At 35.1% G+C, this 27,075-nt stretch overlaps 3 protein-coding genes and 1 long non-coding RNA gene across 4 annotated transcripts in view; 3 read left to right on the plus strand and 1 right to left on the minus strand.

The window, feature by feature from the left end:
• The first annotated feature begins 407 nt into the window (after positions 1 to 407).
• Positions 408 to 5,663, plus strand: LOC120177988 (ras-related protein Rab7-like). The gene is made up of 7 exons (XM_039183963.1): positions 408 to 682; positions 798 to 824; positions 1,016 to 1,115; positions 1,234 to 1,380; positions 3,139 to 3,219; positions 3,306 to 3,451; positions 5,372 to 5,663. The coding sequence occupies exons 1-7, from the start codon at positions 630 to 632 to the stop codon at positions 5,433 to 5,435; spliced, it is 618 nt and encodes a 205-aa protein (XP_039039894.1). The 5' UTR covers positions 408 to 629; the 3' UTR covers positions 5,436 to 5,663.
• A 389-nt stretch (positions 5,664 to 6,052) lies between these two features.
• Positions 6,053 to 6,349, plus strand: LOC120177880 (non-specific lipid-transfer protein 2-like). Its single transcript, XM_039183866.1, has one exon. The coding sequence runs from the start codon at positions 6,053 to 6,055 to the stop codon at positions 6,347 to 6,349; it is 297 nt and encodes a 98-aa protein (XP_039039797.1).
• A 1,114-nt stretch (positions 6,350 to 7,463) lies between these two features.
• Positions 7,464 to 10,932, minus strand: LOC120177942 (probable LRR receptor-like serine/threonine-protein kinase At1g34110). The gene is made up of 2 exons (XM_039183923.1): positions 8,082 to 10,932; positions 7,464 to 7,886 (listed from the first exon to the last, which is right to left on the minus strand). Exons 1-2 carry the CDS (start codon positions 10,930 to 10,932, stop codon positions 7,504 to 7,506), a joined length of 3,234 nt encoding a protein of 1,077 aa, XP_039039854.1. The 3' UTR covers positions 7,464 to 7,503.
• An 8,284-nt stretch (positions 10,933 to 19,216) lies between these two features.
• LOC120177924 overlaps positions 19,217 to 27,075 on the plus strand; it is a 31,733-nt gene continuing 23,874 nt past the window's right edge. The window contains exons 1-4 of the long non-coding RNA XR_005521484.1: positions 19,217 to 19,251; positions 20,011 to 20,019; positions 20,284 to 20,291; positions 20,945 to 20,946. This is a non-coding gene — a long non-coding RNA (uncharacterized LOC120177924). The remainder of the gene's footprint in view (positions 19,252 to 20,010; positions 20,020 to 20,283; positions 20,292 to 20,944; positions 20,947 to 27,075) is intronic.

The following is a 27,075-nucleotide window of genomic DNA, read 5'->3' on the forward strand; positions in this document are numbered from 1 at the left end:
AAAATCATAAATCCTTAAATCCCAATTGAATCGATAAATGTACTCATCCTAATTCATACACGGGAGTAGGGGTTCAAACAACAGGTCCTGGGGAAGACACGTACGGGATGTTGGGAAATTAGGGTTTTTGTGTTTTCTCTTTTTTTTTTAAAAATTTGGATTTTTAAATAGTATTTTCTTTCAAAAAAATATTTTTTCCAGAAAAGAATATAAACACGATGTATGTTATTTAATATTCGAATTTAATGATCATCATAGTATAAACATTTATAATGTCCAAAATATTAAACAAGAAAAAAAAAATTGGCTACCTAAACAACTTAACTTTTTAATTAAAAAAAATGTGGAAATTGGGTTTTATTTTCTTCCTCGAAAACGCACCTTTTTAGTGCAAGAAAGGAACACAATAAAGCGGGGAAAAGGAAATTTCTTTTCAATCCTTTTTCCAAATACATTGGGCAAATCCAACACTAGAATAGTACTATATTAAATTTAAAGCGTCGACCAGAAGTTTAGGGGGGGAAAGGGAAAATATTGATTGGAGGGTGTAATAAGTACGATTTTGTTTTAAAAAAACATAAATCGAATCTAACAAATCAAAACCGGAATTTTCCGTTAATTTTACCGCCATGGCAATGCGAAGACGAACCTTGCTCAAGGTCATTGTTCTCGGTGATAGCGGGTACGTTCGTTCTCAATTTCAATTTCTAGGGTTTCTTCCTTTTACTGCTAAATTTTTTCAAACTTCTGGATCTTTTTAGTTATTCATATGATTAATGAGATGTTGTCAATGTCAGGGTGGGTAAGACGTCGTTGATGAATCAGTATCCTTTCAACAGTAATCAAATTTTAAATATTCATATCGTTTAATTTTCTGTGATTCTTCCGTTCATTTTTTGGGGCTAACTTTAGATCTTAAACTTTTTTATTAAGGTAATCTCAATATTTTTGTTTTTTTATTTAAAGGTTGACTTTATAAGATACATTGTCGTCGGAATTAACTTCTTGAATTTAGATATGTTCATAAGAAGTTTAGTCAGCAATATAAAGCAACAATTGGTGCTGATTTTGTCACCAAGGAACTCCAGATTGATGATCGCCTTGTCACTCTGCAAGTGAGGTTTTAACTGAGCATTACTATTTCCATACTATTTTTTGCTTAACTTTGAAGTTTTCACGGAAAATAAGTTTATGGATTTTTTTTTCTTTCTTTGGCGGCATTGCATTGGATAGATATGGGATACTGCAGGGCAGGAGCGGTTTCAGAGTCTCGGAGTTGCCTTCTTTAGGGGTGCAGATTGTTGTGCGCTAGTTTATGACGTTAATGTGATGAAATCATTTGATAACCTTGATAATTGGCATGAAGAGTTTCTTAAGCAGGTTTCTCTTTGCCCCTATCTATATTCCGTCATTTTATTTGTTGGTTTTAGTTCTTTAACAAATTATGTATTTGAATGTCTTAATGCATGACACATTTACTTTAAGTTGTTTTATGCCTCTATAACGTCGCCGGGGTTATGAGAATGTCAAGAAGAATCTGCAGTGTTTTAGGTTTATTGGCTTGTTCTGCCTTTATTACCCTACCATGATAAATCTGATACTAGAGATATTTATTTAGGTCAAGGGATGTCGGCTAGTAATGCATAAGGTTAGAAGTAAACTTTGGCAACCTTGCGGAATATGGAATACTTCCCGCATAACTGCAGGTTATTTATAAGCTATCAAGAAACTATTTATTTATTTTTTAATTTTTTGTAAGGCCTCTCCACTCCTCTTTGTCTCTTTGTTACGCATGCTACTCGCATTGATGCTCACAAACATCTGTCTACTAGATCTTTGTTTTTTTGAAACCCAGATGATTTTATTAGTTGACTTTGAGTTCATTTTTTGCTCATTTTCTTTATGGGCTTAACTTCTTCAATAACATTTACAATCTACTTAAGTGATTTACACCAGAGTAGTGGTGGAATGCTGAAGTTTGAGATAACTGCTGCTGTTTAGTCATATATATCTTGAGAGTCCAGAAAAATGTAGAATTTGAGACGTTTCTCCTTATTTTCGCCTAAATCTTCTTGACATCTTTAAGCCTGTGTTTGGCAATGGGTTGTGGATACGCTCAATGGTTGAAGCCGCTCTAATAGACTTTACCAATGACATTTCTTCCAATTATTCTGTTATAAAGAAGGAAATTTGTCTTCATAAATTGTTTCTGAGAGAAAAAAGTGGTGTTTTTTTTACAAGCTGGTGTCCTTTCTATTGACCTTGACCGAAGATTCTTTTTGGAAGAAGAAACACTTAGGGTTCTTCTTGTTAGGATTGTATGCTTTCATACTTGTATTGACATTGGAATTATTTTTGGTTGCAAAAATTCAAATACATTATTCAAACTAGTTTTGTCAGATTGTGATTGGGCTCATAGATTCTTTTGGATCTTTACCAATTTTTCTATTGTTTCGATCTCACTCATGGTGACATAATTGGTTTTACTTTTTTCACTGGTTCTATAGCTGCCTTGTCAATTCCTCTTCATTTTGGTTATTTCAGGTTTATTAGTTTTAACACTTTTTGAACAGGAAAGAAACAGAATTTCTAGTTTCTTGCCCCACCTTTAGGTGGATAATTTGCCTCTTGTCACTGGAGTGAATGATTTAAACTCAAATGTATATACTGTTTGATCTTGTTTGTCTCCATTCTACTGTTCTTTTGGAATTTGGCCAGTTCCTGTATTCTAGTCATTCCCTTGTGCAGTCGAACTGGTCAGAGCAGGATTACAAAAGAAGTATAGGTTTAATATTAGCAGATCAAAAGGAGTATGTTGGTAATTTTGTAGTAGTAACTCCATGAATGCTGATTCTCATGGGAATGTGAAACTTCTCTTCTGGTACCTAGTTGCATTATGTTAAACCTCAGCTAGTTAGAAATTGGGTAATACCTTTTTGCTGATGCCACACTTCAGTGCTCAACTCGACATACTTTCCTTGCAATGCGCATGGCCTTTCCTAGCAGCCAATTTAATTTCTGAGGTTGATTAGTCTTTTGTGTTTACGGTTGTCATTCCTCTAAACTTTAGTTTAATTTCCTTTGAAGTGATTATCTTTTTTTAATGTTGATACGGTGCCCATTTTCATTTCATGCCAGGCCAATCCAACTGATCCCAGGACGTTTCCGTTTATGTTGCTTGGAAACAAAATAGATATAGATGGTGGTAATAGTCGAGTGGTAAGGATATGTGGTTTTAATATGTCCCAATTTTCCTTTATCCTCACACCTCAGCCTAATAGGAGGTGGCATCTTGAGCCATGTAGGTCTCCGAGAAGAAAGCAAAAGATTGGTGTGCTTCAAAAGGAAACATACCCTACTTTGAAACATCAGCAAAAGAAGATATCAATGTTGATGATGCCTTCCTTTCTATTGCCAAATCTGCTCTAGCAAATGAGCGTGAGCAGGACATGTAAGTTTGTCTTGAAACATATTCCCTGTTTTGAGTTAATTTTGGCTTATATGTTAATAGTTTTCCAGCATGGTGTTGTCGGCCCAGAATGGTGTATGGTTTTTCCTAGCATTGCAGACTTAGAGACCTTCATATCTCTAGCAATTTTACTGCTAACTGTGATCTTTTAGCGTATATATATTTGGGTCGTTGGATAGCTTGTAGGGGAAAAACAGAGGGTATATCCAGCATTCTTTTGCAAATTGGACTACATTAAGCGTGTAAAATCTATACCGTCACCTAGAAATCCTGTTCGGAATACTAACTGATCTGCCTTTTCATATAAAATTTGAGGTGTGGAAATGAAAATTTATATATTTCTTAATGGAAACAGTATAGAAAGAATCATGTTCGGAATACTAACTGATTTTCCTTTTCATATAAAATTTGAGGTGTGGAAATGAAAATTTATATATTTCTTAATGGAAACAGTATAGAAAGTATAACATGCCTCGGGTAGACCAATATTTCCTAACTTAGTTGCTCATATGAACATTGGTTGGATATACTACAAGTAGATCAGCCATATTTTCTTGCTTTAAGGTGCTTCTAGACAGATCAATGGGGTATTCTTACCTGAAACAATCCTAAGTGAGCAGAGAAATTATAATAAAAAATGGAAAATAGTTTCTTGAGAATCATGATAACGTGTACTTTCTTTAGTCACTTTTGATATTGATTATTTGATTCAAAGAAATGTTTCTTTTATCATATATAGCTAATTTCCTTATTACCAAAAAGTACTCTTTATACAATTAGAAATGACTTAGCCATCTAGATCTTAGAATGATGATCATAGGTCTTACTCTTACTCACAACCTACTTCTTTTGTTATAGTTTTCATTATTATTTGGTTATGTATGAATGCACATAGGCCTGTAAATGAACTGAACGTTCAGCGAACCGTTCATGAACCGTGCGGCGAGAAGTTCGTTTATGTTCGTTTATTTATTAAATGAACGAGCATGAACAAGATTTTGCGTTCGTTTAATTAAATGAACGAACATGGACAAAGGGCTCGTTTGTTCATTTACGTTCGTGAACGTTCGATTATATGTTCGTTCATTTATGTTCGAACAGAGGGCAAGTTGAATATGTTACGAAGATTATTTAAGTTGTTTGGATTTCAAGAAGATTGTTTTGTTGAACAAATTAACTTTAAGACTTTATTATGTTCATATAGCTTATTTATGATTTATGTATGTTTTTGTCGTATTCGAACAAATTAACTCTAAAGTTACAGGTTATATTAATGAATTTTAAGTTATTCTTGTTGTTTACTTTTTTTTTACATTTGTTTGTTGTGTTCGAATAAGTTTTTTTTTTTGTGTTTGGTTGTTCGTTTATGTTCGTTTATTGTGTTCGTTTATGTTCGTTTATTATTTAAATGAACGAACATGAACAAGCTATATTCCTTAATGAACGAACATGAATAAAAAAAATTTGTTCGTTTATGTTCGTGTTCGTTTTTTTATTAAATGAACGAACATGAACATACATCCATTCTTGTGCGTTCGGTTCATTTACAGGCCTAGATGCACACTAGCTTGCATTCCAAGGTGCAGTTCTGCTATGCTTAACACGAGCCTCAGTGTTTCTTGTGTAATTTATATAGAAAACAATTTACTCTATGGATTAGCAGGATATAGGTTTTATGTTTCTGTTGATATGTAATCATCATGGTTAAAATTTTGATTTCATGAGCAATTTTTCTTTCACTTGTTATTACAGTGAAACTGTTTCTTCCTCCACTCTTGCCTTAATTTATTTGTCCTCTATGTAATTTGTCTTAGCATATATGTTTTTAAGATAGTTGACCAACGACCGGGCTATATGGTACATATATTTTCCTTCAACAAGTTTTCCTGTGTACGATTGCAGATATTTCCAGGGTGTCCCAGAGGCTGTGACTGAGACCGAGCAAAGAAGTGGTTGTGCATGTTGATTACAAACCAAACTCTCATTATTGGTGATCGTCGGATGCTTCCATGTTTTCTGGTTTAATCATTCTTAACCATTTTTTTTAAACATTGCATTTTGAACGCCGTTGATCGAAGCATTACTTGTCATTGCTTTTGTTTTGGTTTTGGTTGGTAGAGAGGTGAACTTTAAGGGATGAAATTTGTAGTATTCCAGGTCAGTTTAATTAAGATTCTGTAGTCTTCCATTGGGTGAGCTTTTCGTCCTGTTTTAGCGGAGAAACTCTTTCAGATGCAAACCTGGAATCTCACCCCGTGAAAAATAGGTTTAAGTATTCAACAAAGCAAAACAATAAAATTACAAATTTCAATTAAACAACTATCCGAGTAATCTACCATATTTATTTGTGGTTTTTTATTTTAAGTCGTGACATTAGACCATGAAGAGCTAATATAGATATAGATTCCGTTCTCTATTTTGTTCACACAAAGAGAGATGCCAACAACTTCAACCCAAAATTTGATTTTAGTTTGGGGTCTCAGATAGTGTGACAAAACGCCCCCAAATAACTTGAGCTATCACAAATTCACACCCATAAATCATGGCCCTTAGCGTAACAATTTTGAGTGGGACAACACAAAGATGAAGAGGTTTCCATGCCTTGCCTTAAGTGCGGCAGCACTAGTGGTGCTGGCGGTGTTTTCGGGAGAAACACAGTGGGAGGATGCACAAGTGACATGCAACCCTATAGAGCTCAGTGTCTGCTTGCCGGCAATCACGTCATCGACGCATACATCCGAAAGCTGCTGCAACAGGCTGAGGGATCAGACGACATGCTTTTGCGGGTACCTTAACGACCCTGCTTTAAGACAATTTGCTGATAATCCCAACACTAGAATGATCGCTGGCGCTTGTGGAGTTCCATATCCTCGGTGTTAAAAGCATCTTAATTTCAATTCTATATATAATATATATAGAGAGAGAGGCAGCATATAGGGCTCCTTTTGCTGTCAATATTGATTGCAATAAATTAATGATGACGATGAGTAAAGGTTTATTATATTATAAATACTAGTGTTTGAATCCATTTTCGGTTGTTTCGCTTTCATTATTTACTCATAGTCTGATTGATGGAATGAAAAAACTATTTTTTTCATTAAAAATTACCTCAAAACTTTACATAAAGGAAAGGAAATTGAATTTAAAATAAAACATAATAACCAAGTTTGTCTTTAAATAGATATAACTAAAATTCAACCCAAAGTTAGAGCTCAAATTTCTTACCAATTGAAGTTTGAACTTATCAGCTGAAGATTGTCCGGCTTGATTGTCGTCTAATGTTAAAGCACACAAAAGAAAACAAGTCGCAATGGATACTTTGCCAATTTTTCCTTTGTCAGTGTCAGACATAGTACAGACAACCCTTGTTCATTTTCATTGTCTTATTAACACATCTTTTCTTTTGATTTTGTTTCTTTGACCAAAAGCACTAAAATTCAATAAGATTGTTAAACCAATGTGAAGACAATCTAATCACCGAATGCTAAATGGTATCTAAACAAAAAGAAAATGGACAATGTGAGGAAGCATGGGGTGTGTTTTGCCTGTCCGCTTTTGTGTTGCATCATTGGGCCTACTCCCATGATATGCATACACATTCAGTGATTGTTTCCTTACATCAATTATCATTAAATTCTAAGTTATATATTATTTAGATTTTAGATTACTGAAATTTTTTATTTTTTTAAGTTATATCATTGGATCATTAAATGTTAATGGTGTAATGATGTCAAGGGATCTTTCTATCATTATTGTAACGACTAATGATGTAATTCAAAATTAAAAATTCAATGGTATAAACGATCCACAAGTTGAGAATTAAGAAAAAAGATTGGCTCAAAGAATTGGTAGGTGTTGGATACAGTGAAGCATGATCCAAAAGAAAAGGCATTAAGATAGCAAATCATGTGATTCTGATGTCTCTAGCACTGTACACATCAAGCCAAGACCCTCATTCAAATCCAACAATATCTCATTGCCCATGCTTTCCATTTATCTATGATGTTCTTGGAATTTAAACTAAAACAAAATAATTAACTCTGATTTGATGACTGTTTTATTAGAGGTTGAGAAGTCTTTCCCCATTCTTCCGCTGGTGTTTTAACCTCCATTAACAATGCCACCACCTCCTTCATCGTTGGACGCTCCGCCGGCGAAGAATTCACGCAAAACATTGCAATGCCAAATGTTTGAAGCATTTCCTGGACCAGTTGGTCCGGCAATCCTTGAAGCTTCGCATCTAGAATCGATGCTGCCGGTTCAAAACTCCCCATTTTCTTCTTCACCCACTCCACAATGTGTAATCCGTCCCCCACCCGCGATTCAACCGCGCTGCGCCCCGTTAGTATCTCCAGCAGGACCACCCCATAACTGTAGACATCACTCTTCTCGGTTATGTTCATTGTGTATCCATATTCTGCATTCAAATTAATAAACGTTCCTCAGGCAAGACATTACATAACTAGCTGCGCTATAAGATGATCAGTATATAAATGTTGACCTTGTTTTCGATTCATAAGGCAATTTTACCGACAAAACCGTGCAGCTCAGACCATGCAGGCATGAATATTATACTCAAATTGATCATATGAAAGTTAATTAGGAAACTTGCCTGGGGCAATATAACCATAAGAGCCTGCAACCCTGGACATTGCGTGGTGGTAATTAGGAGAGTTCATCAGCTTCGCCAACCCGAAATCTGCTAAATAAGCTTCAAACTTTGAATCTAAGAGTATGTTATTGCATTTCACATCTCTGTGAAGAATTGCTGGTCTGCAATCATGGTGAAGATAAGCTAAACCTTGAGCTGATCCAACGGCGATCTTGTACCTTGTTTCCCAATCCAAGTTCCGATTACTTTGCAAAAGCTGTAGCAGATTACCATTTGGAATGTAATTGTATAACAGGAGCTTAACGCTTTTATTGGAACAATAACCTAAGAGCTTCACAATGTTTCTGTGGCGAATGTGTCCAAGAATCTGAATTTCTGCTGCAAATGAGTCCACTGCTGGCTCTTCATCTTGCTTTGTTTTCCAAAGCTTTTTCACTGCAATCAGTTCACCGTTTGGCGTTTCTGCTCTGTAAACAACCCCTGAACAGCCTTTTCCTATCACATTCTCGTCTTTGAGACAGTCCAAGATGTTATCGATGGTGAAACCGAGCTTTTGAAACGGAATGAAAGTCCATGGATAAGAGAAATCTTCAGCTCCCGGTGAAGATGATGAAGCTCCTGCAGATTTCTCCATCATATACCTATGGTTCCTTGTAACTAAAAACCATAAAGCAATGACCCCAATAGTAACCGAGGCGAAGATCACAGAGACCAAAGCAACAGTTTTGGCCGATCTTAATCGGTTTTTTTGTATTAGACTCGAAGAACAAGTGGAACCATCCAGGGATTGGCATAGATCCGGGTTTTGCAGATAAGAACTGGAAGAAAGTGTCCTAAAGAAAGGCGTTACAGGTATAGGACCTGAGAAATTATTGAATGAGATATTCAAAGAAGCAAGACTAGTAAGGGAACCTATAATCTTGATTTTTCCATGTAACATGTTATGAGACAGATCAAGTGACTGTAACTGTCTCAAACCAGACATTGATTCTGGTATTTCACCAGTAAACATATTGGAACTCAAGTCCAACCCGATTGTTAGGCTTGTCAAATAACCAATTTCGGAAGGAATTTCACCCGAGAGATTGTTGAAGCTTAAATCAAGCAGTGTAAGTTTCTCCAGATTCCGAACCGATTTCGGGATAGACCCTGTTAGTAAATTGTTGTTGAGAATCAGCTTGTTCAAGTAACTGAAATTACCAAAACTAGAAGGAATTTCTCCGGTGAAGACGTTTCGACTAAGATCAAGCTGCTCTAAATTCACAAGCTCCCCAAGCAGAGATGGTATTTCTCCATTAATGTGGTTGTTGTGAACATCCAACAGCTCAAGAACCGATATGTTTGCAATCTCAGAAGGAAGAACGCCTGAGAAATGATTCATATATAAGTCGAGGAACACTAAGTTCTGCAGTCGGCCGATCTCCTTCGGAATCTGCCCCGAAAGCCGGTTTTCCCCAAGCCTTAACCTCACCAACGATTGACAATTTGAAACACTTTTGGGCAACTCTCCCGATAAAGAGTTTCCAAGAAGCAAAAGCTTGCTAAGCTTCTTCAAAATGAAAATCTCTTCTGGTATTGAACCCGTGAGCTTGTTCCTCGAAAGATCCAAGGCGTAAAGTTCAGTGCAGTTCCCAAAAGATGATGGGATTGTCCCGGAAACCAAATTTCCCCACAGAAAGAAACTCTGCAAGTTTTTCAAGTTACCAATCTGCCATGGGATTGAACCAGATAACTGATTCTTGTCGAGTTGAAGTGTAGTCAAACTCGAACAGTAGCTTAGCTCCCAAGGAATCAACCCAGTTAACGAATTATCGGACAAATGAAGCTGCTCAAGAACACCAAGCTTCCCAATATCACCAGGTATTTCACCAGAAAGATCATTAGCCGAAGCATCGAGCACAACAAGTGAAGAACAATTAGATAACTCAGCCGGGATTGAACCTGCCAAAGCATTACCCCATAAAAGCAAGCTAGTAACCTTTGGAAGATTCCCCAACTGACGTGGAATAGTACCAGTCAGCTTGTTCATGTGCAAATACAGATTCCTCAACTCTGAACATAACCCCAGTTCAGGTGGTATCGAACCAGACACCTCAGTATCATAAAGGGCTAAAGTTTGAAGGTTGATCAAGTTCCCAAACGTCGGTGGAATAACACCAGAAAGACCAGTGGCGGCTGCACCGAATGTGGTAAGATTCGAAAGTAAGCCCAACTGTGAAGGGATTTCTCCTGTCAGATAAGGATTGCCTCCTATTCTAAGCTGCTGGAGAGAAACCAATGAACCCATTTGAGATGGTATTGAGCCATTGAAGAGATTATCTTGTAGACAAAGGACTTGTAATGAAGTGAGGTTCCCTAGCTGTGGAGGGATCCGACCACTCAATCTATTTGAGTTGAGGAAAAGAAACTGTAGTGAAGAAAGCTGGCCGAGCTCTTGAGGAATGGAACCAGTGAGAGTGTTAGAGGATAGGTCCAAAAGGCGAAGGTGAACCAGTTTGCCAAAAGAAGAAGGGATTGTGCCTGAAATATTGGTGGAAGAGAGATTGAGAAGCTGCAGGGAAGAAAGAGATGAAAGTTGTGGGGGCAAAGAAGAGAGATTGAGGAATGTGTCGGGAAGCGATAGGGATATGACCCTATCTTGAGGGGAACATGTTATCCCTTGCCATAAACATGGCGTTGGGCTCTTTGGGTTCCATGAAGAGAGCACCGAGGAGGAAGCTTTTGCAGACGGGTCAGCAGCTGATAAAAGAGAGAGAAGGGCCTCTCCATCAGGTGAAAGAGAGGTGACAAAGAGTGCTCTAAAAAGGAACAGACAGAACAAAAAACGGGTACCTGCAAATAGGCTATCCATTATTAACTCAAGGTGCAAACTAAGAAAAAAAACCAGGTTGCAAACTGAAAGAAAGAGAAGGTTTCTTGAGGTTTCAATGGAAACTGTGAAAAGTCACAATTCCAGGAGACAACATGCATGTGAGAGAGAAGGGTTTCATAGGATGTGAAAGACTGAAAGCTTTGCTTACACTTTACACCAAAACTGTTGAACATCCATTTAGTTTGATGAAACCATGCATGTGAACACCAAAGAAAAAGATAAAAAATACAAGTGTTATAAATCTTGAATAGTGAAGAAGAAGTTACAAAGGGTGGTGAATGATGAGAACCTTTTTTTCCTAAGGTTAATGTCTTCCGGAGTAAACACGGTGAGTTGTGGCGGCCATGGTGGTTTTGGCAGTGGCAACGGTGGTGGTGGGTTTTTCAGTGGTTTGAGTTTTTTTGAGTGAGTGTGGTGCTTACAGCCTAGACATTGGAAGACCCCGTTTTCCCTCTTCAAATTACTTATTTTAATGCATAGATTCTGGCAAAATAATAGTTTTAATAAATGAAAATTCGAATAGTAATTATATGGGCTTTTTACCCAAACATCACCCAAATACATATTATTTACCAGCCAGGCACCGTTTCTCCAAATACATATCATTTGACAGTAAAGTGTGGTTTACCAAATGCGTCTTACACACGTGGATGGAAGACGTAGATCATTAAGAGTGCCTCCCGTCCGAGTTGGCGCCATGGGGTAAAGCGTGGATCCTCAGGCGCGCCTTTAATGGGATTCTAACACGTGCTGAAATATGCGGATCATTATTTGCATCTTCCATTATTCCACAAAATATTTCCTTTAATACCGTCCCCTTCCCCCTCCACCTATAAATATCCCATCATACAACCCTCAAACCACATCAAAAATTTTCTCATATTCCTTTTATCAATCATTCTAGTAAGCTTTAAATAAGTTATATTATCGTTTTTATAAGGTAAAACTTTTATTATTATATTATAATCATTTAATATTTTATTATTTTATTATATTTTATTGTACTAATTTTTATTATTTTTTTGCAGTTATAAAATGGAAAGTGAGTTACTGCGTTAAGATGAAAATCATATCTCCAATCATTTTGTCGATACAGTAACAAATTTAAATTGTGTTATTTTAATTATTGAGGATGTTTTATTTATTTATTTTAGTATTAGTTTAGATTTTAATTTATACACTATTTATTTAATTAGGGGAATAACTGTATACTAGATCTATTTATTCATAATGTTAAGTTAGAAATATCGAATCGTGTATTGATGTATTTAGCAGAGGCTGGATTCGGTTACATAGCGAGATATGAAGGGCACTGTAACCTTGAACTTCCCCTTATTTCTGCACTGATCGAGAGGTGGAGACTAGAGACACACACATTCCATCTTCCGTGTGGGGAGGCACTATTACATTGGAAGATGTTTTCATATATTTGGGGCTTTCGATAGATGGGGATATTATTTCTGGTGTGGTGAATGGTGATTACATTCCTTGTGCAATGAGTATTTTGGAGGAACCCGCCTACTTTCAAAGGTGGTCGAATACCGTTAGCATGATTGGTTACAGATTTTAAAATTTTGAATGAAGATTGTTCCGAGGAACATGCTAAAAGATTTACTCGGGCTTGCATACTACAACTCATAGGAGGAATCTAGATGCCCAACAAATCTCGCAACCAAGTTCATTGTATGTGGTTGTTTCACCTCGATGATTTTCCCGTTGCCTGCTCACTTAGTTAGAGCTCAACAGTTTTGGTATCTCTGTATAGAGAAATGTGTAAAGCAACTGATTATTAAAAAAATATTATCGATGAATGTCTCATTCTTCTCCAATCTTAGGCATGGTATTGCATGCCCTTTTTATGTTCGGCCGTGAATAAACCGTTGATCTTCCTATTATTGTTGAGATAATTTCAATATTGAGTTAGTATATAAATAATTTTTTGTGAGTATTTAATGAAATATTTTTTACATTGAATAGGTGGTCATGTAGAATGAAAGATCATCATGATATACCAGACGAATTAGAATAAATTTGGCTACTCGTTGATCAGAATGTTGGTATATAGGTATGCATTTAAATTTTATTATTTACCTTTAATTATAGTTATATAATTAGAATATTTTATTTATAAGAATTATATATATATATATATATATATATATATTTGTTTTAGTTTGATTGGACTCCTTATTCTACTCAAGAAATGAGGTTGTGCATCCCACCTCACTTGAGTGACTTATCAGATATATGAATGGCGGTGATCCCTCTGATATGTTATGTTATTATCGAGTGACATCTTGATGATCGCATGCTCCACCAATTTGGCTTCGTAAAATATATTCCTGAAGCACCTAAGAATCTCGATCATCTGCATAACATCGTTAGACGGGGTAAAAAGAATGTCAACTGGTTGATAAAGCATATGGAGTAGATAATGATCTAGCAGTATCGACTTGGACATATTCCCCCTAGGGAGTCAATTTATGTGGATCATTATTCGATTGAGACTGATTATTATCAAAGGTTCAATACGTTCGGGATGTCATTCCTAATTTCTGAGGAAGCACGAGGAAAGAGCATTCATCAGCGACGAGAAAAGCGTCCACCGTCACAACATCATCGTCCCCCGACTCGTGAAATGATAGTAGGCGCTTTCGGCTCATCCTCAACTGCCTGACAAGAACCATCACAACATGCACAATCTACACATGTGTACATGCCCAGCTCATCACTATACATGGGTACATCATCGGTTTAGATATCACTACATCCATTTCAAATGGAATCATAACCATTTAAGATGGCATTGCAATCGTTTTATATGCCACCACAGAGTTTTATGACACCTCCTGCCAGACATTATACTGCCATGCCTATGGATCCAACGTAGGCTTCATATGTTACTTATTTGGCGGGTGGTGCTTCACTACAAACACATACACCTCTGACTCGGTATGGATCACAATATTCGATGTCGATGTTTTTATAGTTTTCACAATTCTCTATGAGTGGTGGGATGGTTAGTCATACACCCCAGAGTCTTTATTCTATAGAGGTGTTACATCGCCATCCATCATTCATCAACAAAATGTAGTTGCTACTGATGATGATGATGATGATGATGATGAGAGTGAGGAGGAAGAACAAGTTATATGAAGAAACCCTCATTGAAAAAGACAGCCACGACCTGTGGAAAAAATTCAAGATGCATACATCGATAGACTTGTTTAGTTTGTAATGTTTTTATTTAATTTTCTTTGTTTATCAGCAAACGTAATGATTATGGACTTTTTATTTAAGTTATTTCTTAATGTTTTTATTATTTAATTGTTTGAGTTGTAACATTTGTATTTAATATTTGTATTTAATTTTTTTATTTAGTTTGTAATATTTTACTTTAATGCTCAAATGACATTTTCAGCAAGTAAACGAAAATGAAATAACAGAAATTGATGTTTCAAAAACCACAATTACATCATGATACTCAACAGTTACGTTATGTTAAAATAGATGAATTTTTTTCCTATAGTGGCTTAGGTTTCTACAATGCCGACATCTTTTGTTTTCTTTAGATGTCTCTTGAAGATCTATATCACAATCGAGTGGATTTTGGCCGACCTGACTCCCTTAATAAGGACAAATCTGATACAATTGGAAGTCAATTCTGAAGCTCATCTAGGTATTTCTCACTGTCTATCGGGGGAAATTCAAATTCATATACCTTAAATACAGTTGAAAGTCGGTATATGGGATCCACAAAATAGTTATAGTCTTGACAGGTATAAGAGCAAGCTGCTATGACATGGGAGCATGTATACTTCAGAGCTTGAAAAAATCTACAGTCACACCACATATCTTGTAGATTAACTCTGAACGACCTAGCTTCAATCCCTTGAAGATGTCGTGGCATTTCTGTGACACGAAATAATTCAATGGTCTAAGAAACACTTGTTACAGATATTCCATTTGATGCATCGATTCTTTTTTGTAGATCTGAAACTAATATTAGGTGATAAACATGGTCATTTTGCATCCAAGTTAGAGCTTGTCCCCAGAGCTTGGCAAAAATGCCCTCAAACGAAAATATATCATTTTGACCAAAGTTGTTACTGGTAAATAGTGCACCCCTTTAAGGTTGAATTGATTACCTCATCCAAGTTGGTCGTCATATGTTCATATCGATACTCTCCATCGTTTGTATTTGTCCACATTTCTTTGTTGATGATGCTGATATAATTGTATCTCTTCAGTTTTTCCTCGCAAATCTTGAAGCATAGACTTAAACATTTGAGGGAATAGTTCTGTTGAAAACATTTTGATATTTCGATATAACAAATTAAGTTAAATGAATTTTAAGATTTTACAAATGATTTTACAATTTTATATTCGATTCAATTAACTGAATATCAAATTATTACTCCAAGTTTTTCAAGATCAATTTTAAACCTTACTAAATGTGTAAAATTGTGATTTGTACTTAAACTATTTTTAAAACAATTTTCACAAAGTATTTTGAACCAAAATCAAAGCCTAAATTCAATTATTTGAGGTGATGCACCGATGCATCAACCATGCATCGATGCATTAGTGAATTAATTGAAACATCGAATGCATTCCATGCACCGATGCATTCTCCATGCATCGATGCACTCTGAATATTTTCAAAACATCGAATGCATTTGATGCATCGATGCACAAGCCATGCATCGATGCACTCAGGCTATTTTCAAACATCGAATGCATTTCATGCATCGATGCACACTTGGTGCACCGATGCATCAAGTGTTCCAACGGTCAAAATATTTGAATTTTACACGTATGCACCGATGCATACTTGATCATGCATCGATGCATGAGACGCTCCACCTAGAAAAATTAATTGTTTTCACACTTAAACGGCTCCATTATCCCCACTAATTATCACCAACGTTCAGAATTGATTCAAGGGGTATTTAAACAAGTTCTGGAGCCATTGATCAATAACAAGAAACATCAATCAACTAGAATCAATAGAGAATCAAAGAGAAAGCATCAAACCTCAAGTTTGAGTATTTCAAGCCTATTTTTCATCCAATATTCATTTGCTTTCAAGAACACTTTTGTACTCAATTGTATTTATCCTTGAGTGTTCTTTTCTTTGTTCTAGAATTGTGCAAACATCTTACCTTGTGAGGTTTTCTTGTAAGTTTGCAAATTTGTAATCTTCTCTTTGGGAAAAAGAGTGTTCTCAATAGTTGGGGTATATTCTTGAGGGATTTTGTAAGGTTATCTCTTTGGCCTCAAAAGAAAGAATAAATTAGTGAATTTGTTGGAAAATCTTTAGTGTGGATAGCTAAGGTAGTGGACGTAGACTTTGTTTGAGAAAGTTGAACCACTGTAAATCGCTGTGCAATTACTTTAAATTTTCTGCAAAAGCTTCCACGAAATTTTTAATTGCCAATTCACCCCCCTCTTGGCCGATTCCGTAGATCGATTAACTCAACAATTGGTATCAGAGCCTCACTCATTTGAAGGTTTAATCGCCTCTTGAGTCGATTCGGGAAGAGTTACATCGATTACCAAGTCATCAATGGCCTCCACTTCAAATTACGACTCCGGCCTTGATTCGATGCCCGTCAACAAGCCTCCTTTCTTCAATGGAGCTAATTACGCCTATTGGAAGAATAGAATGATGTACTTCATTCAAGTAAGTGACATGGGAGCATGGAATGCCGTAGAAGAAGGATACATCAAGCCTATCACTCATCCAAGGTTGTGGAGTGAAGGAGAGACAAGAATGTTCCAGCTCAACTCCAAAGCCATCCATATTATTTTTTGTGCTCTTGGACCAGATGAATACGGAAGAGTTTCATCGTGTACAACCGCCAAAGAAATATGGGACAAGCTTCAAGTCACACATGAAGGTACATACAAGGTAAATAAATCAAAAATTAGTATTCTAACGCATAGCTATGAAAATTTCAGGATGAAACCAAATGAAGACATCAAAGCTATGACGGATAGATTTTCAACGATTGTAAATGGTCTCAAATCATATGGAGAGATCATCTCAAATGAAAAGGTTGTGAGGAAGTTAGTCTACTCCCTCCCAAAATCATGGCAATCAAAGAAGACGGCAATCATCGAGTCTAAGGACCTATCGTCCTTAACTCTTGAAGAACTTATCGGTTCACTCCTCACTCATGAGATGATGCTCGAAGATGAGGTGGACCTTGATAAAGTTGAAGAGACACCAAAGGAAAAGGAGAAGAAGAAAAATATTGGAGTTGCTCTCAAATCCACAAAAGATGAGAGTGATTCTAATAATGATGATGATGACGAGGAAATGGCATTGTTTGCCAAACGGTTCAGAAAAATGATGAGACCTTACCAAGGAAGAAAATTCAAACGAAACGAAGGCCTCAAAAATGAACCAAAAGAGAAGGACCCAATCATTTGCTATGAATGCAAAAAGCCGGGGCATGTCAAATATGATTGCCCGCAATTGAAGAAAAAGGGTCAATCAAAGAATAAGCACAAGGCTCATGTGGCTACATGGAGCGATGAAGAAGGTTTCGATGAAGAGGAACAAGAAGTAGCAAACTTGTGCTTGATGGCATTCGGGGAAGATTCTAAGGTAACCTCTAACTTATCCGTTTTTGATGATTTATCTTATGATGAGTTATTTGAGGAGTACAATGGGTTGGCTTCGGATTATGAGAAATTGTTTTTAAAATATAAAAATGATGTTTCAAAATTGAAAAATGAAAACAAACTCATATCCAAAACCAACAGCGATCTTGAAAGTAAAATCAAAGACTTGCAAATCAAACTAGAAGAGTTTGAAAAGAAAAATTTAGATTTGCAAAATTTACTTTCAAAGATCAATGATGATCATCAAAAGAAAATTGATGATCTTAAAACTTCTTTTGATAAAGTTGGAATAAAACATTTTGAAAAAGGTGGAAATTCAAAATCCAACTTTGTTAGAAAAAGTTTTAGAAACTACAATCATAGAGGTTCCCAAAGAACCTCTAATGGAAAAATCATTAGAAGTATGTGGGTTCCTAAAGAACTCATTACTACTAAAGATAAAAATATCCTACACAAATGGATACCTAAGGGGACTAGGATTTTGGAAACTAATGAATATGGACCCAAAAGAATTTGGGTACCAAAAATCAAAAATTAATCTATGTTTGTAGGGAAAGGAGCATTGCTACAAGGCACGGGAAACAAATTCAAACTCATGGTACCTTGATAGTGGATGCTCAAGACATATGACCGGAGACAAAAGCCGGTTCATTGAGCTTAACGCCAAAAATGGAGGAGAAGTGACTTTTGGAGACAATTCAAAAGGTCACATTGAAGGTATTGGTACAATAGGTAATACCTCTTCCATACAAATTAAGAATGTTTTATATGTGAATGGATTAAAGCATAATCTATTGAGTATTAGTCAATTATGCGATAAAAGATTCAATATCTTATTTGAAATTAATGGTTGTAAAGTCATTGACATTGCATCTAATCGGATTATGCTTGTTGGTCATAGAATAGGAAACATTTACATGGTGCATTTAGATTCTATTGATATGACTAATTTATGCCTAGTTGCTAAGGATGAGCATGATAGTTGGTTATGGCATAGGAGACTAGGTCATGCTAGTATGAGTGTTTTGTAACGGTTAATTCAAGGAGACTTAGTAAGAGGGTTGCCTAAGCTTAAATTTGATAATGATAAAATCTGTGATGCTTGTGCTAAAGGAAAACAAAAACGAGTTTCTTTTAAATCTATTAATGATGTATCAACTAGTAGAGTATTACAATTGATTCATTTAGATCTTTTTGGGCCAACTAGAACTACTAGCTTGGGAGGAAAACAATATGCATTTGTCTTGGTAGATGACTATTCTAGATACACTTGGGTTCTATTCTTAAGTACTAAAGATAAAGCATTAGAAAATTTCATCACATTTTCAAAAATAATCCAAAATGAAAAAGGTTACTCTATCACTAGTGTTAGAAGTGATCATGGAACTGAATTTGAAAATCTTGGATTTATTGAGTTTTGTAATTCTAATGGTATTAGCCATAATTTTTCAGCACCTAGAACCCCTCAACAAAATGGAGTTGTTGAGAGGAAAAATCAAACTTTAGAAGAAATGGCTAGAACCATGCTTTGTGAAAATAATTTGCCAAAATATTTTTGGGCGAAAGCCACAAATACCGCTTGTTATGTTGTAAATCGAGTAATGATTAGGCCAATTTTAAAGAAAACTCTATATGAAATTCTCAAAAATAAAAAGCCTAACATTAGTTATTTTCATCCTTTTGGATGTAAATGTTTTGTTTTAAACAACGGTCAAGAAAATCTTGGCAAATTTGATGCTAAAAGTGATGAAGGAATTTTTCTGGGTTATTCCTTAAATTCTAAAGCTTATCGTGTATTTAATAAAAGAACTTTAGTTGTAGAAGAGTCTATACATGTTGTTTTCGATGATAATCCCCTTCCAAGGAAGGATTCTTCTGTTAATGATGATGTAGGTATTGTACAAGCAAATGACGTTAGACATGACGTTAGAGAATCATCATCAAAGGAAGAAACAAAAGATGAGGAAACTCATGATCCCCTCGAGAATCCAACCATTGAAGAAAGGGAAGTATCTTTTCCAAGAGAGTACAACTATGTCAAGGATGGTGAAATTATAGGTGATCCATCAAAAGGGGTAACTACTCGATCTTCTCTTAGAAATATCTGTAATTATGTTGCATTTATTTCATGCATAGAGCCTAAGAACACCAAATAAGCATTAAAAGATGAACATTGGATTATGGCTATGCAAGAAGAATTAAATCAATTTAAGAGAAGTAAAGTATGGACATTAGTTGAAAGGCCTAGTAATAAATCTACTGTAGGTACTAGATGGGTTTTTAGAAATAAACTTGATGAAAGTGGTAATATAGTGAGGAACAAGGCTAGACTTGTTGCTCAAGGCTATACTTAAGAAGAAGGCATAGACTATGATGAAACATACGCTCCCGTAGCTAGGATGGAAGCAATTATAATGTTATTAGCATTTGCATGTTTTCATGAATTTAAATTATATCAAATGGATGTTAAAAGTGCATTTTTAAATGGTTTTATAAAAGAAGAAGTGTATGTGGAACAACCTCCAGGTTTTGAAGATTTAAAATTTCCAGATCACGTTCTTAAATTGACAAAAGCTCTTTATGGTTTAAAACAAGCTCCTAGAGCTTGGTATGAAAGATTGTCAAATTTTTTAATTGAAAAAGGTTTTTCAAAAGGAAAGGTTGACACTACATTGTTTTTAAAACATAAAGGTAAAGATTTATTAGTAGTTCAAATTTATGTTGATGATATAATATTTGGCTCTACTAATGATGTTCTTTGCCAAGAATTTTCTAAGCTAATGCAAAGTGAGTTTGAGATAAGCATGATGGGGGAGCTCTCATTTTTCTTGGGACTCCAAATCAAGCAAAGAAAAGATGGCATCTTCATTAATCAAGCTAAGTACGTCAAAGATATGCTCAAGAAGTTTGGACTGGAAAATGGGAAACCTCATAACACTCCAATGAGCTCTTCAACAAAGCTTGACTTAGATGAAGGAGGTAAATGTGTAGATGTTAAATTATATAGGTCAATGATTGGCTCTTTGCTTTATCTAACTGCAAGTAGACCGGACATTATGTTTAGTGTTTGCTTATGTGCTAGATTTCAATCATGTCCTAAGGAATCACATTTACTAGCTGTTAAGAGAATCTTTAGATACCTTAAGGACACTCCTAGTTTAGGACTTTGGTATCCTAGAGACTCTAGCTTTAGCTTGCATGCCTTTTCTGATGCGGATTATGGGAGATGCAAATTAGATAGGAAAAGCACCTCCGGTACTTGTCAATTCCTTGGAAATATGTTGATTTCTTGGTTTTCAAAGAAACAAAATTGTGTTGCATTATCTACCACTGAAGCGGAATACATTTCAGCCGGTAGTTGTTGTGCACAAGTTTTATGGATGAAACAACAACTTTTTGATTATGGAATTGAAGTAGGTACCATTCCTATCAAGTGTGACAATACTAGTGCTATTTGTCTCACTAAAAATCCCATCCAACACTCTAGAACTAAGCATATTGAAATAAGACATCACTTCATTAGGGACCATGTCACTAAGGAAGATGTAGTTCTAGAATTTGTTGATACTTTACACCAATTAGCGGATATTTTTACAAAACCCTTAGATAAAGAAATATTTTGGACACTTAGAAGAGAATTAGGTTTAACTGACCTATCTTCACTTAGTGTTTAAAATATTTTAGCACTTTTAAATAATATTGAAAATGCTTATAATAATAATTTTTGATTGCATTCTTGCTATTAGTTAGGGGGAGTTAGTGATTCTCTGTTAAAATTAATTTTATGTTCAAATAAAGTTTGAAGATTAATTTGATTGATTGAACATAATTAATTTGTGATATATGAGTTGCCAATACCATTAGAGCCAAATTATTTAGCATTTTTTAAGTGTTTAAAACGGATTTTTGACATTTTTGTGCTTTATGCACCGATGCATTTAACAATGCATCGATGCATCCCTTTGAATGTGTATCGATGCATCCGTCGGGTTTTGGGATTTTAAAGGCTTATTTTTCTATTTTATCTCAAAACCTAAAAACTCTTCCTCTAGCCGTTCGTCCCTCTCTCTCTCTTAATCTCCATTCTTGCTCAAAATCAACGATTTTTCGTCGGAATCTTCAAGCTTTTCAACTCTCAAACCTGCTTCAATCATTAAATCGTGCAAAACAACTCCTCATCCCTCTCAATCCGAATTTTCAAGGTATTTTTCTAAAAACCTCTATTTTACAAATTTATGATTTTAGAACTAGTTTTAATTAGTTCTAGAATGTACATTATATCGGGCATTTATTGTTTGTTGGTTCTAAACTAGATTTTACTACCAATTTCGTCAAAAACAAACAATTTTTCAAAAAAATTTCTTTGAATTTCGAAACTTAAAAAAAACGAAAATTAGTAAGATTTTTGATTTAATTGTTTTGTTTTCATGAAAACTATATTATGATTATCAAATATTATTTTTTTAATAGTTTTCAAAACATGCCCATTAGGATATGGTTTAGAGAACCTTGAATTATTGAGGACTCATTTGAGTTTTGGGAATTGATTGTGTATACATGTGTTTCAAATTGCAGGTGATATTCCTTATTCCGATTTACTTTAATCATGTCTAATCCCAAACGTCCTAGAACTTCGTCTAGTCGTTCTCATTCAAACCAACCGCCAAATCCCGTTTTCCTCCGCCTCCTCCCGATCCTTCTATAGACGAATAGATCTTGTTGTGGTTTTGGATCGTCTTGAACGTTTATTGTTAAACCATTTTGAATATTTTGGGGGTTATTGTTTGACTTGCTTGACTTCATTTGGATATAAGATTTGGATGTTTTATGGATAGTTTGTTTGAATTTTCATTTTGAGCTTAATATTTATTAATTTTTGCATCATCATATTAGTTGCATTATGACCAATTATCCATTTATGTTTATGAATATTGATTATGAAACTAATGGCTAATATCTCTTTTGATTGTGATCTTAGCAGCCTAATATATATATATATATATATATATATATATATATATCAATTGGCTATGTTTTTCAAAATTCTTGTTTAAAACGTTTTTATAGAGTCTTTTTGATTTAACAAAAAGGGGGAGAAAATTTAAGATGTGCTATAGTAAGGGGGAGTAAGTTTCTCAAAATCGATTTCAAAAATAATTTCTTAAACAAATCTTAAAATTACTCAAATGTTTTGTTATATCAAAAAGGGGGAGATTGTTGAAAACATTTTTGATATTTCGATATAACAAATTAAGTTAAATGAATTTTAAGATTTTACAAATGATTTTACAATTTTATATTCGATTCAATTAACCGAATATCAAATTATTACTCCAAGTTTTTCAAGATCAATTTTAAACCTTACTAAATGTGTAAAATTGTGATTTGTACTTAAACTATTTTTAAAACAATTTTCACAAAGTATTTTGAACCAAAATCAAAGCCTAAATTCAATTATTTGAGTTGATGCACCGATGCATCAACCATGCATCGATGCATTAGTGAATTAATTGAAACATCGAATGCATTCCATGCACCGATGCATTCTCCATGCATCGATGCACTCTGAATATTTTCAAAACATCGAATGCATTTTATGCATCGATGCACAAGCCATGCATCGATGCACTCAGGCTATTTTCAAACATCGAATGCATTTCATGCATCGATGCACACTTGGTGCACCGATGCATCAAGTGTTCCAACGGTCAAAATATTTGAATTTTACACGTATGCACCGATGCATACTTGATCATGCATCGATGCATGAGACGCTCCGATGCATGAGACGCTCCACCTAGAAAAATTAATTGTTTTCACACTTAAACGGCTCTATTATCCCCACTAATTATCACCAACGTTCAGAATTGATTCAAGGGGTATTTAAACAAGTTCTGGAGCCATTGATCAATAACAAGAAACATCAATCAACTAGAATCAAGAGAGAATCAAAGAGAAAGCATCAAACCTCAAGTTTGAGTATTTCAAGCCTATTTTTCATCCAATATTCATTTGCTTTCAAGAACACTTTTGTACTCAATTGTATTTATCCTTGAGTGTTCTTTTCTTTGTTCTAGAATTGTGCAAACATCTTACCTTGTGAGGTTTTCTTGTAAGTTTGCAAATTTGTAATCTTCTCTTTGGGAAAAAGAGTGTTCTCAAGAGTTGGGGTATACTCTTGAGGGATTTTGTAAGGTTATCTCTTTGGCCTCAAAAGAAAGAACAAATTAGTGAATTTGTTGGAAAATCCTTAGTGTGGATAGCTAAGGTAGTGGACGTAGACTTTGTTTGAGAAAGTCGAACCACTGTAAATCGCTGTGCAATTACTTTAAATTTTCTGCAAAAGCTTCCACGAAATTTTTAATTGCCAATTCACCCCCCTCTTGGCCGATTCCGTAGATCGATTAACTCAACAAGTTCATAGCTTGCGCATCAAATGTAATACTTACTGTTAAGTTCACATACAAAAAAAATGATTGATAAATGAAGTTAGGCATCGCGACATATCAATGCATACAAGTAATTGGCGTTCATAATTCTTTTTAAATTTTTCATGATAGTTTGCGACAATATGTTGGATACAATACTGATGTTGAACATCGGGAGGTTTCCACATTGGAACCAAATAGTCAATCACTGCTTTGATCTTATCTCCACAGTCTGAAATGATGTAGATTTTTTCCCTCGTGACAACATATAAGCATAAGTTTCTGAGAAAAAAGCCCAAGAATCTATATTTTCACCTTTAACAAGGGCAAAAATAATTGTAAGAATGTTGTGATTACCATCTTAGACAACTGTCAATAGTAAAACTTGCTTGTATTTTCCATACAAGAAAGTCTCATTAATTTGAACCACTGGCTTGCAGTACTTCACAACATTAATGTATTGTGGGTACGTCTAAAAAAGTCGGTAGAATTGGCATCGATCGTGAAACACTTGATCATTGTGGTATACATGAAAAGTTTTGAAGTCGACTATTGTCTCAGGATTCAGTCTGTACACTACGTTAAACCAACTTGGTAGTTCGTTGTCAGATAAATCTCACTCGTCGTGAAGTTTTTTTAATGAAATTCTACTTTGCCTTCTATGTTTTCCTGTAGGAGACGGTGTACCTATATTGAGACTGTATAACTGAAATCAGCACCGCAATAGCTATATGAGAGCTTGCTTTGACCATGAGCATGGTGTCTTGGCAAATAATGTCGGAGTCCAAGTTGGGATAGTCCTAGTTGATCCCTCTAGCACAACATGTATGAGGATCATTGTATATTGTTTGATCTTATATGTTGTTTTTTCTCTTCCTTTTCGATACATGAACCATCTAGTTCCATCCGTTATCACGTTTGACACATTGGCAAACATATTTTTCGTTGGTTGATCGGTCAACTTTGGAGTGAACATAATTATGAATGTTGTAATTCTTAATTCCAATCATCACTTCTTCTTTGGATGAAAACTTCATTCCTTTATATAGCTCACTATCATTGACTAATGAGTTAAATATGTACTCACCAATCTCACCAATATTAGGCATATCCGTAAATTTTGGCCCGTACATTGCATCATAGTTACCTTCATACATGTATGTTGGAGGTTCAGTGTGTATAGTATTTATGGGAACTTCATCTACATCATCATCATCGGAGTCCATGTTGAATTGTTGTTCTTCTGGTGGAGATGAGGATTCCTCTGTGATGTCGATATTTAGGTCGAACAAGCTGACAGTTGAATGTCTTCCCCTTGAATTTGAAGGCATCTTGTCAAACGGGTTTTGAATTAAGCGTTGTGTCGTAGATATCTTCACATTGAGGTCGAAGAAGCTTGCAATTGAATGTCTCCCCTGGAACTTGAAGGTATTGTGTCAAATGGGTACTGAACAGATTGCTACGTCGAGGGTATATCCATATTCAGGTTAAAGAAATTGGCAGATAAATATCTTCCCCTTGAACTAAAAGTGATGTTGTTGCTATACAGATTGTTCATGGGGCCACATCAGTAGAGATCGTAAAAAGTTGCTGATGAATATCTCCCCATTGAACTTGATGGGATAGTATCAGGATGTAGATTTCCCATTAACTTGTCAAAATCATTACACATTACTTGAGTTGGGTTGTCAACTTGATCAGCTTGTTGAGTCAGCCCATAGTGGGAGCATAATGACATACAATGAATCACATATACTTCAACAGATGTGGCATACATTTGTGTAATAGCGTCTGAATTTTGATTTTGAGCGTCAACCATCATATCAACATCGTTTTCGTTGAAGAGTTCAAATGTTGTATAAGTTAACGAAAATAATGATGTTGGAAATATGTACTGAAGTGAGGATAGTCTTATAGTACTTCCAGCATTGATCTTCTTTGAAATTTTAATGATTAGCTTCTCAACAGTGATGTTCCCTTAAAAGATAATTTGACAAAATGATTTGATGTGAAGACAATGTCTGTTCCGTCTTCCTGGATTTCTCCGTCATAGTAAATAATAGCTTAAATACACCTCATTTTGAGAGTTGGAAAGATTAAGAGTTTTATATCTGCAAAAAACGACGTTAATTATTTCTAATATATGAATTAAAATATAAAGTAATACTAAAAAATTTAAAATATTCACAATAATTTAAATAACAAAATTTAATATTGTTATCGTATCGATAAAATACCTCGAGATATGATCTTGCCTTTTATTTTACAACTGCAAAAAGTAATAAACATAATTAATATAATAAAATTTGGTTAAACAATTTAATATGAAATAAATATAATAATAAAAATAAATTTACTTTTTAAAAACTAGAAAAACTTAGACTTCACTTGATAAAAATAATTGATAGAAGAAGGATATCATTAGATTTGTGTGTGGTTCAATATTTACATTTTGGGCGATATTTATAGGGGAGGGGAATGCCTATTGTCGGCCTAGGTAAATTATTAAAGGGGCAATAATTTTTTGAATCCCAACGAAGGTACGCCTATGAATCCACGCTTTACCCCGTGACACCATCTCGGGCGAAATGCGTGCTTGATGATTCGCGCCTTCCATCCATGTATGCAAGGCACGTTTGGTCAACCAAGCTTTACTGCTAAAGAATGCTAAATCGGTAATATTTGAAGAAACAATGTCAGACCGGTAAATATTGGTTAATTTTTTTAGTAAAAACGCTAATTATATGAAGATGGGGGCAGCAGACCGCAGTACTACTGTTGACCGCTTTGCTTTGCAGTTGCAGGATATGTTTCAAGCATTCTTTGTTTCCCTTTCCTCCCTAGCCCTACACGTGGCATTATCAACTAAATTTCCCATTTGGATGGGACCCTGTAAGTTAGGCCAAGTCGATTAGTGCCAATGTTGGTTACTAATACTAGAGGGACTAAACCGAGCATGTAAAAATATATATGACAAATTTAACCTATAACATTAATACATTTCTAATTTATCCATAATTATTTAATATCTCCCGTGTTACGAAATCATTTTGTCTTTCTA

This window comes from Hibiscus syriacus, unplaced genomic scaffold (genome assembly GCF_006381635.1).
Source record: "Hibiscus syriacus cultivar Baekdansim isolate YM2019G1 unplaced genomic scaffold, ASM638163v2 tig00003480_pilon, whole genome shotgun sequence".
NCBI lineage: Eukaryota > Viridiplantae > Streptophyta > Magnoliopsida > Malvales > Malvaceae > Hibiscus > Hibiscus syriacus.